Source organism: Haematobia irritans, chromosome 1, assembly GCF_050003625.1.
Source record: "Haematobia irritans isolate KBUSLIRL chromosome 1, ASM5000362v1, whole genome shotgun sequence".
Taxonomy (NCBI): domain Eukaryota; kingdom Metazoa; phylum Arthropoda; class Insecta; order Diptera; family Muscidae; genus Haematobia; species Haematobia irritans.
The window spans coordinates 232,531,748-232,546,938 of NC_134397.1; the positions used below are offsets into that span (position 1 = coordinate 232,531,748).

At 33.1% G+C, this 15,191-nt stretch overlaps 1 protein-coding gene across 2 annotated transcripts in view; it reads right to left on the bottom strand.

Moving 5' to 3' along the window:
* Positions 1–943: 943 nt before the first annotated feature.
* twin (CCR4-NOT transcription complex subunit 6-like twin) overlaps positions 944–15,191 on the bottom strand; it is a 224,521-nt gene continuing 210,273 nt past the window's right edge. For both annotated transcript variants that reach the window (XM_075295332.1, XM_075295397.1), the window contains exons 5-7: positions 2,574–2,642; positions 2,185–2,497; positions 944–2,112 (exon numbers count right to left, since the gene is read on the bottom strand). In XM_075295332.1, coding sequence (XP_075151447.1) covers positions 1,335–2,112; positions 2,185–2,497; positions 2,574–2,642 — 1,160 coding nt within the window. In that variant the 3' untranslated portion in view covers positions 944–1,334. The remainder of the gene's footprint in view (positions 2,113–2,184; positions 2,498–2,573; positions 2,643–15,191) is intronic.

Here is a 15,191-nt window from a genome sequence, read left to right on the forward strand (position 1 = left end):
ATTAAAAGAAAAAAATTAAGCAAATTGGAAGCAATTAGAAAATGATTTAGAAATACATATATATAAAATATAGAAGAAAAAAATTTATTAAAAAAAAAAATATTCCAAAAGGAAATTAGAGTAAAGACTTAATATTGCATTTAACAAATTTTAAAGCTTTTAAGAATATGTAAAGTTGGCAATTTTGAAAAAATAGATTTAAAATTATTATTTTCTTTTTGTTTTATTTTTTAATAATTAAAATAGGCTCTATAAGAAATTTGTACAACATCGGCCCCTATTTCGACTTTATTTTATATATTAAAAAAACTGTTTAATGTATGTGACTTTTTTATTGCCATAATTTATGAATTGCCATGATGTCCAAAAACTCTAATTTGGGAAATTAGGGACAAGACTGAAATAAGTTTTTTATCAAAATACCCATAACGGAGATAATTTAATATATTCCCTACCCTTAAGAAAAATATTAAATATTCTTGTTTAATTCTATTGACAGTGTATTGTCCTTAAAAAAACTGATTCATTATATCCTGTATTGAAAAATTTGCCCTAGATGAGTGGGATAAGAGGAAATATGAAAAAATTGTTTTTTTTGTTTTGTATAAAGAAGAAAATTAGAGTAGAGAAACTAAACAATTAAGATTTAAATTGCTACTTTTTGTGTTTTTCTTATGTTTGTTTGTTTTGTTTAATTAATTAAATCTTTAAAACTTAAAAAATAAATTATGTTTTTTGTTGTTTAAAGTTGGATTTTGTTGTTGTTGTGGTTTTGTTGTTTTCCATTATGATCATGACATCAGTTGTTTTTCTTGTTGTTTTATAAAGATTGTTCTTGTGGTCCTTGTGTTGAAGGTGGTTGTTGTTGTATAAGTTGATGTTGTTGTTATTGTTACTAAAATTATTATATTGATGATGATAACGACGACGACGACTATGATGGTGACTGCGACAACATAGAAATATATGATAAAGGCTACAGCGATATGAGCTTTGTCGAAATGATGATGGTGGACAACGACGATGACGGCAGCTTCTCCAGGATGATTACCAGAATCTTGTTGCTCCTTTGATATGGCCATGGCAATTAAACTAAACGATGGGTGTACAAATTTCCCATGATTTTCTCTCCTTTGATTATTCTGGTGGTTATTGTTGACGTTCGGTGTAAGGGAGGTTTGGGAAATGGAAGAGGAGATTTTATTTGTGTTGTTATTGCTATTGCTGGTGGTGATGAGATTGATGTTAGTTGTGTTGCTGGTATAAAAGGCTGTTAATGTTGTTGTTGTGTTTGTCTTACTACTGCTGTTTGCTGCTGTTGCGCCGTTTTATTGCTACCGCCTTGTAATCAAACCATTTGGAGGCAATTGTTGACTTGCCGTATGCATCAGTTCCAATTCCACCAATAGTGGAAAATGATCGGAGGGTATATGGGGATGCGGACAGCCTACTACTTTATTTTCACGTAGCCAATCATTTGATATGGGCCCCAAGAGGCCCAACGGCACCATGCCCGTCTTTGTATAGAATATATAGTCGATGATTCCCTTGAAATCAAATGTATAATTCGTATGCGGCATTATGTCCTCACTGTAGGCCGAGGCCAATTTAAAGGAATGCGTGAATTCAGTGGTATCATTCGAGAGTAAACGTTGCAGGCATGATTTATAGCCCATATCCTTAAAATCACTATGATCCATATTAACACGACCCTTGCTCAAGAATTCAATGACGCCCGAATCGGGCAATGAATTGAAATCACCACACAACAATAGTTGAACACTATTCACATCGTTTTTGTGGCCAGGACGAAAACTGTGACTGGCCTCGTCAATTATGGTTTTCAACTCATTGCTTAACATCATCGTCTGTATAAGTTTGACATCGCAAAATTCCGGATCCCAATGAATGTGAGCGGTGCACACCAATAGGGCTTGTGAGGTTTGTGATACATCCAATTCGGGATCCCAAGCATTCTCTTTTACCTTAAGCAAAGCGGCCAGACCAATATTGTCTTTGGGCATTACACGATTCAACATGTTGTCCGAACCTTCAGCATTAGCCATGGCCAATTGATTGAATTCAATCAAATGCTCCTTAATAAGAGAGAACCTGGAAAATGCAAAAACACAAAAAGAGAACGTTAAAAAACTGGTCAATTTTTTTTACTATTCAACAACTGACTTCAAGGTTCTAAAGAATATAGCACATCCATCCACATATTTACGTTCCACCTCGGACATTGTCTTTGCTCTGGATTTGGGTGAGAAAATACCCTCGTAGCCATCGTTCTTTAGTTCGGGCAAAAAGAAATTGTAAAATTGTTCCGTTTCGATTTCTTGCAAACTTATGATATCTGCCGAATAATGACGTATCTCATCAAGAATAGCCTTTTTGCGATACTCCCAACTAAGTGCCCAGGAGGGACAATAGCCATACATTTGGCGTGTAGCATATTTGTCACACAAGACATTGTAACACATGACAGTGAATAAGCCTAGAAATGTAATTGAAAACAAAAATTTATTAATTCCATTGTCATTCGCGGAATCTTGTAGAGAATTTATACGTACATGCTGGTCTGGTTTTGTTGGGTTTCGCCAAAGGTATCCATGGCCTTTGGGGAGGTGGTGTTACGGTAACTGAAAAAGAAAAAAATAAAATAGATTATAATTCAATAAATAAAACAAAAATATTTTTACAGGATACTTCAAAGAAATAGTAGCGTATTTTCAAAGGAAGTGGAAGCAAGATTCCATTGCGGAGGAAAAAGAACCGATCATGCCCCTATTTTGTTGGTGTCCTGCATCATGTGTAAGGCTTAAGAGAACTTTGAGGGCTTATCGCTTTCTATAACGGAGGGACATGAACTTATACCAATGGATTAGGGTTTCGAAGAACTGAAGTTGGTGGATAATATTGGGTCGAAAGTTACCTATACATATTTACTACACACACAGAAAACAAAGTCCGTTGCTAAACAAACTAAAATTATTAAATTAAAAAAATATATTAAATTAAAATTATTTTTATTACAAAAAAATATTTGTTTGTAGTTAAATTTTATTATTTTCGAAATTTTCCACAGTCCATGAAATTTTTCTTTTTTAAGATTGCCTCAAACAATTTTAGAACTAAACGTGGGTATAAAGTTCAACGCATAAGTTGAGTATGAACTAAAACAGAAGAACATTTTCGTACAAATCAAAAACGTAGGATTTTTTGTCTTTACTTTTTTTTAGTTCATTTTTTTTCTTCTATTAAAGGGTGTAATTTCGTGAATAACAGTTAAAAAGTACACCAGAGCATTACAATTTCTTTGGTTTAACATCTTGTGGACATCTCAAAATGTGGAGTAAATGTAGTTCACGAAGTATTTCATTCTTCCTATAACAGTTTACTTTTATCCCTTTTGCCCTTTGTTATGAAATATTTTATTTAATAACAGATAAACCCTTTTCTCATAACTGATGCAATGTTTGTCTATAAGATTTCTCATTTCCTTTTAAAGGATATGTTAGCATCAAAAGTAAATTTCGTTTGTGTGCAGTTTCGTTCCTCAGAAAAGGAAGCTGTTAAGTGTAGATATTTTTAGTTTAAAAAACATACTTTTCTCCCAAACGAAATTTTAGACCAACGAAAATCGTTTGAAAATATCTTTTCGCGGTGAAAAATTGTATGGAAGATTTGTATTTTTATTATTTTTGTGATAAATATTTACGTCTTTTAAAAGTTATATTCCTTAAAACTCAGATTTCACAAATTAATTTAAATTTAACCTCTTGACCGTACGGAGAATCGAAACGCGGACCATCCCATTTCCCATAAGCCAACATATCCAATGGGTCATGTAGCTCTTATACCCATCAACACACAAATATCGCTACAGCTATCAGCACGCAAATAATGCATACAGCCAAACAGATGTATTTATAGACAAGTAAGGAAAGTCTAAAGTCGTGCGGGGCCGATTATATTATACACTGCACCACTTTGTAGATCTAAATTTTCGATACCATATCACATCCGTCAAATGTGTTGGGGGCTATATATAAAGGTTTGTCCCAAATACATACATTTAAATATCACTCGATCTGGATAGAATTTGATAGACTTCAGCACAAAATCTATAGACTCAAAATTTAAGTCGGAACACAATGTTAGTAAAAAATATCGGAAACATTTAAATCTGAAGCAATTTTAAGGAAACTTCGCAAAAGTTTATTTATGATATATCGCTCGATATATATGTATTAGAAGTTTAGGAAAATTAGAGTCATTTTTACAACTTTTCGACTAAGCAGTGGCAATTTTACAAGGAAAATTCAAATATTTTGACCATTTTTGTTGAAATCAGAAAATCATATATATGGGAGCTATATCTAAATCTGAACCGATTTCAACCAAATTTGGCACGCATAGCTACAATGCTAATTCTACTCCCTGTGCAAAATTTCCTCTAAATCGGAGCAAAAATTGGCCTCTGTGGTCATATGAGTGTAAATCGGGCGAAAGCTATATATGGGAGCTATATCTAAATCTGAACCGATTTCAACCAAATTTGGCACGCATAGCTACAATGCTAATTCTACTCCCTGTGCAAAATTTCAATTAAATCGGAGTAAAAGATTGGCCACTGTGGTCATATGAGTGTAAATCGGGCGAACGATATATATGGGAGCTATATCTAAATCTGAACCGATTTCAATAAAATTTGGCACACTTGACTACACTACTAATTGTACTCTTAGTGCAAAATTTCAACCGAATGGGGGTAAAACTTTGGCTTCTAGGACCGTATTAGTCCATATCGGCCGAAAGATATATATGGGAGCTATATCTAAATCTGAACAGATTTCAATAAAATTTTGCAAACTTGACTATAGTACTAATTGTTCTTCTTGTGTAAAATTTTAACCAAATTAGGGTAAAACTCTGGCTTCTGGGGCCATAAAAGTTCATAACGGGCGATATATATAAATATAAATATAAATAATAAATATAAATAATTAAATAAATATATGGGAGCTATATCTGAATCTAAACCGATTTCTTTTAAAATCAATAGGGTTATATTCTGACCCAAAACACATAATTGTCCAAATTTGAAGTCGGTTGGACTAAAACTGCGACCTAGACTTTGATTACAAAAATGCGTTCACGGACAGACGGACATGCTTATATCGACTCAGGAGCCCACCTTGAGTATTTTTGCCAAAGACACCATGTGTCTATCTCGTCTCCTTCTGGGTGTTGCAAACATATGCACTAACTTATAATACCCTGTTCCACAGTGTGGCGCAGGGTATAAACATTGTATAATGCAAATACAAAGCACATTTAAAGAATCTTCGTTTAAAGAAAACAAACAACTTTAGTTGTAAACGTATTATGATACGTTTCATACAAACGTTTCAACTTTCGGGTCGAACAAGGAACCACAAGGGTGCATGGTTATCATGTCCGCTTTGCATACAAAGGATAATGGGTTCAATCCCACTTTCGACCAAACAACAAACAGTTTTTCGGCGGTGAATAATCCCCTTTCAGCACACAAAGAAAATTTCATTAAAATTCATTAATTTCATTAAACGAAAGTGCAAACTGAGAGTTAAACTTGAGTAAAACATATAATAGGGCAGTACTTATTGATAAGGGAGAAGTTCACCACTTGTGGTATTCTAATCAGTGCTGCCGCTACTACTTCAATCGAAGTATTTTGCTTCATTTTCACAAAATTTACTTCGTCACTCCTTCTTCCAAAAATCTGCTTCACTTTTTGTTCTGCTTCAAATTTTAAAATTTTTCCCCATATACGATGAACATAGCGGTTTTAATCATTGAATATCATATGAAGTATGAGGGCCATATACAATTATGAACTTGATATGGACCAATTTTGTGTGATTGGGGATCGATTTATCTGAGGGCTATATATAACTATAGACCTATATGGACCTAGTTAGACATGGTTGTTAACGGCCATATACTAGCACAATGTACCAAATTTCAACTGACTCGGATGAGGAGAGGAGAGGCTACAAAACCAAATCTCGGGATCGGTTTATATGGGGGCTACATATGATTATGAACTGATATGGACCACTTTTGGCATGATTGTTAAATATCATATACTACCACCACGTAACAAATTTCAACCGAATCGGATGAATTTTGCATCTCCATAAGGCACCGGAGGTCAAATCTGGGGATCGGTTTATAAGGGAGCTATATATAATTATGGACTGATATGAACCAATTCCTGCATGGTTGTTGGATACAATATATTAACACCACGTACCAAATTTCAACTGAATCAGATGAATTTTGCTCTTCCAAGGGGCTCCGGAGATCAAATCTGGGGATCGGTTTATATGGGGGCTATATAAAATTATTAACCGATGTGGACCAATTTTTGCATAGTTGTTAGAGACCATATACTTACACCATATACCAAATTTCTATAATATTTCTAATATTTCGATGTGTTACAAACGGAATAACAAAGTTAATATACCCCCAACCTATTGTGGAGGGTATAATAAAATGAATTCTATTGCTTTGTTTTCAAAAATGAATGCTACTTCAATTTCATTCAATCTACTCCACTTTTTTCCAAAATCTACTTCACTCAATTTTTCACTAGCGGCAGCACTGATTCTAATTATCCAATGTCAAGTTTTTCATTTAAAGTTGATTAATGTCAAAATTCGATTAGTCGATTTTCAAAAGCATTGAAAGTCATTAGTCGAATTGGAAGATTATAAAAAGTTGACATTTTTTGATTTCGACTTTTATATCCCTAATATGTACTAAATTTAAGAAATTCTTAGGATTCGGCTATTTTTTTTTAACCCTGGTAAACCATCCTTATTTTTTGTACACTAACGTCATCCTTCGTCATTTTAACTACGGCTTATTTTAAGGCGCTATAATTTGCATTGTTAGCAAAAATGAGAACCAAAATTTGAGTTTATTTTCTTATTCAATTTACTTTTCATTAATATAAAACAATTCATTCACTGAAAAAAACAGTGAACCCACCAGGAAGAAGAATTTCGGTTAATTTTAGAAAATTTTGAATATTTTTAGAAAATTTTAACTAAACAGTATAACAAACGCTGGCATCACGCCGATGTCATAAAAATAAGTAAATATTTTTCGACAAATTCAAGAAAATTTATTAGACATAATTAAGCTTTTTCACTTGTTAAAGAAAATTTTGTAGTTTGAAGGAAAAAATTGGAGTTCAAAATTGGAAGAATGTCTTTAGTGACATACGAAGTTCATGACACGAATTTAGTTAATCTTTATCCTTCATTTGTGTATATTTTTTCCTCGGTTTTAGTTAATTTAACTAACGTACACAAAAAATTATTAGAGTAGAGGAAACTTTCTCCAAACATAATAATTCCATGAACTAAACGAAAGTTAAATTGGCTTTAGTGAAATAGAGAGTTCACTTTTTTTTAGTGTTGTGAGTCGTGAATAAAATCTGGAGCAACTCTCGTGAATGTGCACCCAAAAAAAGTGAACCCACCGTGGAAGAAAATGTAGGTTTATTTTAGAAAATTTTAACTAAAATAGTTTTCTAATTGCAACATGTTAATACTTTTTGTCAAATTGAAGAAAATTTATTAAAAATAATTAATTTTTTTTTCTGGTGTTTAAGAAAATTTCATATGTTGAAAGAAAAAATTGGATTTAAAAATTGTTAAAATGTCTTTAGCGCTATACGAAGTTCATGACAGATACAATTTTAGTAAAATTTACTCATTTGAGATACTTATGAACACAATTTAAGCAAACTTCTGTCATTTTAGGAAAATATGAACTATTTTATTTTTTAGTAAAATTGTGCACTATATTTGTATACAACTTTTTTTTCTTAGTTTTAGTTAGCAAAAAAATATTCAAATAAGGAACATTTACTCATATTGTGCAAAATTTAACTAAAATCAACTAATCTTCATGAACTACAATAAAGTTCGGTTGGCATTAGAGCCCCTTTTTTCTGGGTGTGCGTGAATGGGACTAAAATAAATATGTCGTGCGTGAGTACTAAAATCGGTTCGTGAATGTGCGTGAATAAAATCACACTCACGAAAAAAATCAAGATTTAACTCTTACTCGTATGTTAACTGAAATTGATTTAGCTGTCGAACTATATTTTATTTATGAATTTTGTTACCTTTGCTCATTCCCTTTTGGAAAATGTCGTGAGTTTCGTGAATTTGTCGTGAGTCACGGGAATTGTCGAGAATCGTGCGTGAGCGTGAGCCTGTAAAAATAGTTCGTGCGTGAGTACTGCTTTTCATTTGGCTTCGTGAATGTGCGTGAGTGTGAGTGAAATTTTACTCACGCGCACACCTCTACTCTAAACAAAGTCACTTGTCACTACTTTATTTGCCCAATGTCCCTATATGAGGACACCCTTTTTTCTTAAAAAAAAGTCAGTTTTTTATTTAAATCGTTTTATGTAGTCGTTACTGAGTTAAGAAAAATCCATAAAATTAATTTTTGTCGGGTAGTTCCATTTTAGGCGTTAATGGGTTAAAACAAAACATAATTTTACCAATTATTTTTTTAATTGTATCAATTTATTTTTTACTTAAATCAATTAGATCAAAATTTTTAATTGACGTTGGTGATTGATACTATCATTTCTTTGATTAAAGAAATTTCAATAAAATTTAATTGATACAATTAGTTTCGTGATTGAAGACAAAAAAAATTGTTTTTCTCTTTACCCTCTTAGTTTCAAATTTTAAGCCTTATGCATTGACATATAACAAATATTTTTATTAAAATGAATTTTTAATTGTTCTTCAATTCTTCAAAAAAAATTGTCTCCTTAAATTAACTAAGCCCTCCTTTGTAGCTGAAACTCATCTAAGGTATTTAATTTACACCAATGTTGAAATGCAAATCACATTCACCTGTGTATTTGTATGCATATCAGAATGTAACCATCTATCAATTTCTATGGAAATATGTATATCAATACAAACGAGTACTCTCTATGATTAAGCATATGAACGTAAACATAATAAAAACAAAATCCAAAGAAAAAAACAAGTACATTAAACCTGTTGTTGTAGACTTTTTATTGATCGTAAATGCAAATGCAAAGCAACAACGAAAACAATCAACAAAACCAAAGTGTTGCTACAACAAAACAACCTGTTTTGTTTTTATCCAATGGACACCTTCCTCCCCACCAAAACAATCCATAAACAAAAAGAGAGCAAGTTGAACACTCCACCCAACTCCCTCTCTCAATCTCTCTGTTTATATTTTTATCGTCATCAAGATTACACAAATGAAAACGACAGTGTTAATCATTGCCTTTTGTTGTTGGTGTTTTATCTCTCCCGTTTTTTGTTTACATTTTGTATTGTAAATATCCAAGAAAATACTACAGTATAATGGGGAAGAAAAAGCGCGTGCGCGAACTGCTATGAATATGAAGTACCTTATAGTTATTGATTGCAACAGCAACAACAACTACCAGGCATTAATATACATATTGGAGTTGTGAATTGCGAAAAGCAATGGGTAGGTAGACGGACCCCCATTTTTTCTGGGAGAAATTATTTGTCAATTCAATGCACGGCTATAAAAAAAAAACAATTATGAATTGATATAGAGTCGAGTGATCCGACATTATAAGGATTATACAATAATAATGACAATGTACTCGAGTACCTCTTAAGTTATATGAGGAATTTTAATTTTTCGTTTACTTTTTTGCAAATTACAACACAACCACAAATTAGTAAAGTAATTCAATTCAAGTGATCATTTGCAATTCACTTTCGTTTAATATTGTATTGAGCAAAATGTATAAGAATTAGCTAAGGTTTATGTTAACCTTTAGCAATTGGTTTTTGAACAATAAGCTTGGAGTGTCGGTAAATTTGTAGGTGTCGGAAAAGACATTCAAAAGTCGCCTTTCGACTGGGGATAGTGATCAGAATCAAAAAGCCGATTATTTGGCTTGTTTAAAATTCATACAAGACGACTATTCGACTATTCGTGTTTTCAGTTTTTATACCCTCCACCATGGGATGGGGGTATATTAACTTTGTCATTCCGTTTGTAACACATCGAAATATTGCTCTAAGACCCCATAAAGTATATATATTCTGGGTCGTGGTGAAATTCTGAGTCGATCTAAGCATGTCCGTCCGTCTGTCCGGCTGTCCGTCCGTCTGTGGAAATCACGCTAACTTCCGAACGAAACTAGCTATCGACTTGAAACTTGACACAAGTAGTTGTTATTGATGTAGGTCGGATGGTATTGAAAATGGGCCATATCGGCCCACGTTTACGTATAGCCCCCATATAAACCGATCCCCAAATTTGGCTTGCGGAGCCTTCCGGAGCAGCAAATTTCATCCGGTCCGGTTGAAATTTGGTACGTGGTCTAAGTATACGGTCTCTAACAACCATGCAAAAATTGGTCCATATCGGTCCATAATTATATATAGCCCCCATATAAACCGATCCCCAGATTTGACCTCCGGAGCCTCTTGGAGGTGCAAAATTCATCCGATCCGGTTGAAATTTGGTACCTGATGTTAGTATACGGTCTCTAACAACCATGCAAAAATTGGTCCATATCGGTCCATAAATATATATAGCTCCCATATAAACCGATCCCCAAATTTGACCTCCGGAGCCTCTTGGAGGAGCAAACTTCATCCTACCCGATTGAAATTTGGTACGTGGTGTTAGTATATGGTCTCTAACAACCATGCAAAAACTGGTCCATATCGGTCCATAATTATATATAGCTCCCATATAAACCGATCCCCAGATTTGACCTCCGGAGCCTCTTGGAGCGGTAAAATTCATCCGATCCGTTTGAAATTGGGTACCTGATGTTAGTATACGGTCTCTAACAAGCATGCAAAAATTGGTCCATATCGGTCCATAATTATATATAGCTCCCATATAAACCGATCCCCAGATATGAACTCTGGAGCCTCTTGGATGAGCAAAATTCATCCGATCCAATTGAAATTTAGTACGTGGTGTTAGTATATGGTCTCTAACAACCATGCAAAAATTGGTCCATATCGGTCCATAATTATATATAGCTCCCATATAAACCGATCCCCAGATTTGACCTCCGGAGCCTCTTGGAGGAGCAAAAGTCATCCGATGCGGTTGAAATTTGGTACATTTCGTTAGTATATGGCCTCTAACAGCCATGTAAAAATTGTCAAATTTTATTACTATAGAAAGTTTTGTCAAAATTTCATTTCTATAGAAAGTTTTGTAAAAAGTTTATTTCTATAGCAATGTTTGTCAACATTTTATTTCCATAGAAAATTTTGTCAAAATTTTATTTCTATAGAAAATTTTGTAAAAAATTTATTGCTATAGAAAATTTTGTCAACATTTTACTTCCATAAAAAATTTTGTCAACATTTTATTTCTATAGAAAATTTTGTCAAGTTTTTATTTCTATAGAAAATTTTGTCAAAATTTTATTTCTATAGAAAATTTTGTCAAACTGAATTATATACGTATTTAATCGGCCTTTTTTTTTTGTTTAATATATACCCCTTATGGACTAACTTACAATTTAGAAGACAGTGTTAAAAAGTTTTACGATACCTTGCCATCGGCAAGTGTTATCGCAACCCAAGTAATTCGATTGTGGATGACAGCCTTTAGTAGAAGTTCCTACGCAATCCATGGTGGAGGGTACATAAGATTCGGCCTGGCCGAACTTACGGCCGGATATACTTGTTTTTTTTTATTTTATATTGTCGTGTTTGAGTATTGACTTCTCCTGAGTGAGGAGTTTCGATTATCACATCGCACCCAGACAAAAATATGCTCAAAATATTTCCATGTAAAAAGTTAATTGGATTTGAAAACATAATCACACATAAAAAATATCACAAAAATGTTTGCAACTACAATTTTAACTGAATATTAAAACATATTGAATTAAAGATTTAATGGATTCAAAAAATTTAAAAATAAAAATTAATCACAAAAATTTTAAAATTTTTTAATTGGATCAATTCATAAGATTCTCTGATTGAATTAAAAATTAATTGGATAAACTAATATCGTGATTGAAGCCAAAAAATATTTTATAAATATTAAAATTTTTTATTGAATTAATCAAACAAAAAAAATAATTGAAAAAGTAAGTAAAAGAAAAAAATAATTGAGAATTGGCAACAAAATCAAAATTTTAATTGGATCGACTAAAACATTTCATGAAACTGTAGACATAAATTAATTTTAATAAAGAATATTTATTTCTAATTAATTCTGTGATTTATACTATCATTTAAATACTAATAATTTAATAGCATCAATTAATTTTGTGATTGTATCCGAAAAAAACAATAAAAACAAGTATATACGGCCGTAAGTTCGGCCAGGCCGAATCTTATGTACCCTCCACCATGGATTGCGTAGGAACTTCTACTAAAGGCTGTCATCCACAATCGAATTACTTGGGTTGCGATAACACTTGCCGATGGCAAGGTATCGTAAAACTTTTTAACACTGTCTTCTAAATTGTAAGTTAGCCCATACGGGGTATATATTAAACAAAAAAAGGCCGATTAAATACGTATATAATATAGTTTGACAAAATTTTCTATAGAAATGAAAACTTGACAAAATTTTCTATAGAAATAAAATGTTGACAAAATTTTCTATGGAAGTAAAATGTTGACAAAATTTTGTATAGAAATAAAATGTTGACAAAATTTTCTACAGAAATAAATTTTTTACAAAATAAAATTTTGACAAAACTTTCTATGGAAATAAAATTTTGACAAACATTTCTATAGAAATAAACGTTTGACAAAACTTTCTATAGAAATGAAATTTTGACACAACTTTCTATAGTAATAAAATTTGACAAAATTTTCTATGGAAATAAAGTTTTAGTAGATTATTTTTGGCGATATGGACCAATTTTTGTGTAATAAGTCATCGGCTATATATAACTAAAGACCGATATTGACCAATTTTTACATGGCTGTTAGAGGCCATATATTGACAAAATGTACCAAATTTCAACCGCATCGGATGACTTTTGCTATATATAATTATGGACCGATATGGACCAATTTTTGCATGGTTGTTAGATACCATATACTAACACCATGTACCAAATTTCAACTGGATCGGATGAATTTCGCTCCTCCAAGAGGCTCCTGAGGTCAAATCTGGGGATCGGTTTATATGGGAGCTATATATAATTATGAACCGATATGGACCAATTTCTGCATGGTTGTTAGAGACTATATACTAACACCACGTACTAAATTTCAATTGGATCGGATGAATTTTGCTCCTCCAAGAGGCTCCGGAGTTCAAATCTGGGGATCGGTTTATATGGGAGCTATATATAATTATGAACCGATATGGACCAATTTTTGCATGTTTTTTAGAGGCCTTATACTAACATCAGGTACCAAATTTCAACAGGATCGGATGAATTTTGCCCCTCCAAGAGGCTCCGGAGGTCAAATCTGGGGATCGGTTTATATGGGGGCTATATATAATTATGGACCGATATGGACCAATTTTTGCATGGTTGTTAGAGACCGTATACTAACATCAGGTACCACATTTCAACCGGATCGGAGGAATTTTTCCCCTCCAAGATGCTCCGGAGGTCAAATCTGGGGATCGGTTTATATGGGGGCTATATATAATTATGGACCGACATGGACCAATTTTTGCATGGGTGTTAGAGACCGTATACTAAGACCACGTACTAAATTTCAACCGGATCGGATGAATTTTGCTCCTCCAAGAGGCTCCGGAGGTCAAATCTGGGGATCGGTTTATATGGGAGCTATATATAATTATGGACCGATATGGACCAATTTTTGCATGGTTGTTAGAGGCCGTATACTAACATCAGGTACCAAATTTCAACCGGATCGGATGAATTTTGCTGCTTCGGGAGGCTCCCCAAGCCAAATTTGGGGATCGGTTTATATGGGGGCTATACGAAAACGTGGTCCGATATGGCCGATTTTCAATACCATCCGACCTACATCAATAACAACTACTTGTGCCAAGTTTCAAGTCGATAGCTTGTTTCGTTCGGAAGTTAGCGTGATTTCCACAGACGGACGGACAGCCGGACAGACGGACGGACGGACGGACATGCTTAGATCGACTCAGAATTTCACCACGACCCAGAATATATATACTTTATGGGGTCTTAGAGCAATATTTCGATGTGTTACAAACGGAATGACAAAGTTAATATACCCCCATCCTATGGTGGAGGGTATAAAAATAAAGAAAGTGAAATTCAATAAACAATTAATTAATTGCCTCAATACCAAATCTTAATTGAGCGTTGCAATCAAACTCAATAAAAATATTAATTGAATAATAAATTAATTTAAAGTGGCAAAGAAATCAATTAATTGTTTAATCAAGTATATTTATTTCTATATATTTATATATATATATAAAAAAAAAATAAAAGAACAAGAGAGTAAAGTAGAAAGTTGGGCGGGGTCGACTATATCATACCCTAAACCACCCCTACTTAATTAGTAAACGTTGTTTGTGGGGTATCAATGGTATAAGTTTGGGAGATAAACCGCATTTCTATATATAAGAACTCTAAGGGTTACATGGTTAGGGAGTTTTATCACAATCTGAAAAGAAACGTCTGCTATTAAGAGCTATAGTGGATTCTGTACATACAGAGTTAGTATGCCACTAATATTGAGTCCATTATGGAAAAAAAGAGGAAATCGCGAAATTAGTGTTGGTAATAAATGAAAATTTGTGAAACTCGAGAATGTAAGAGTTACATGTTCGGATCGGCTAATACTTCAATATTAGAAACATTAATTAATAAATAAGAGTCTTATGGCCAAATTTGGGAAAATCGAGCGATGCATATAACAGTTTGGCTGATAAGTCCCCGGTCTGACACATAGATGGCGTCGCTAGTATTAAATGCATATAATTTTTATATAGTACCAACCTTCAAATGATTCGTGTCAAAATTTGACGTCTCTAAGTCAATTAGTTTGTGAGATAGAGCGTCTTTTGTGAAGCAACTTTTGTTATTGTGATAAAAATGGGAAAAAAGGAATTTCGTGTTTTGATAAAATACTGTTTTCTGAAGGGAAAAATAGGGTGGAAGCAAAAACTTGGCTTGATAATGAGTT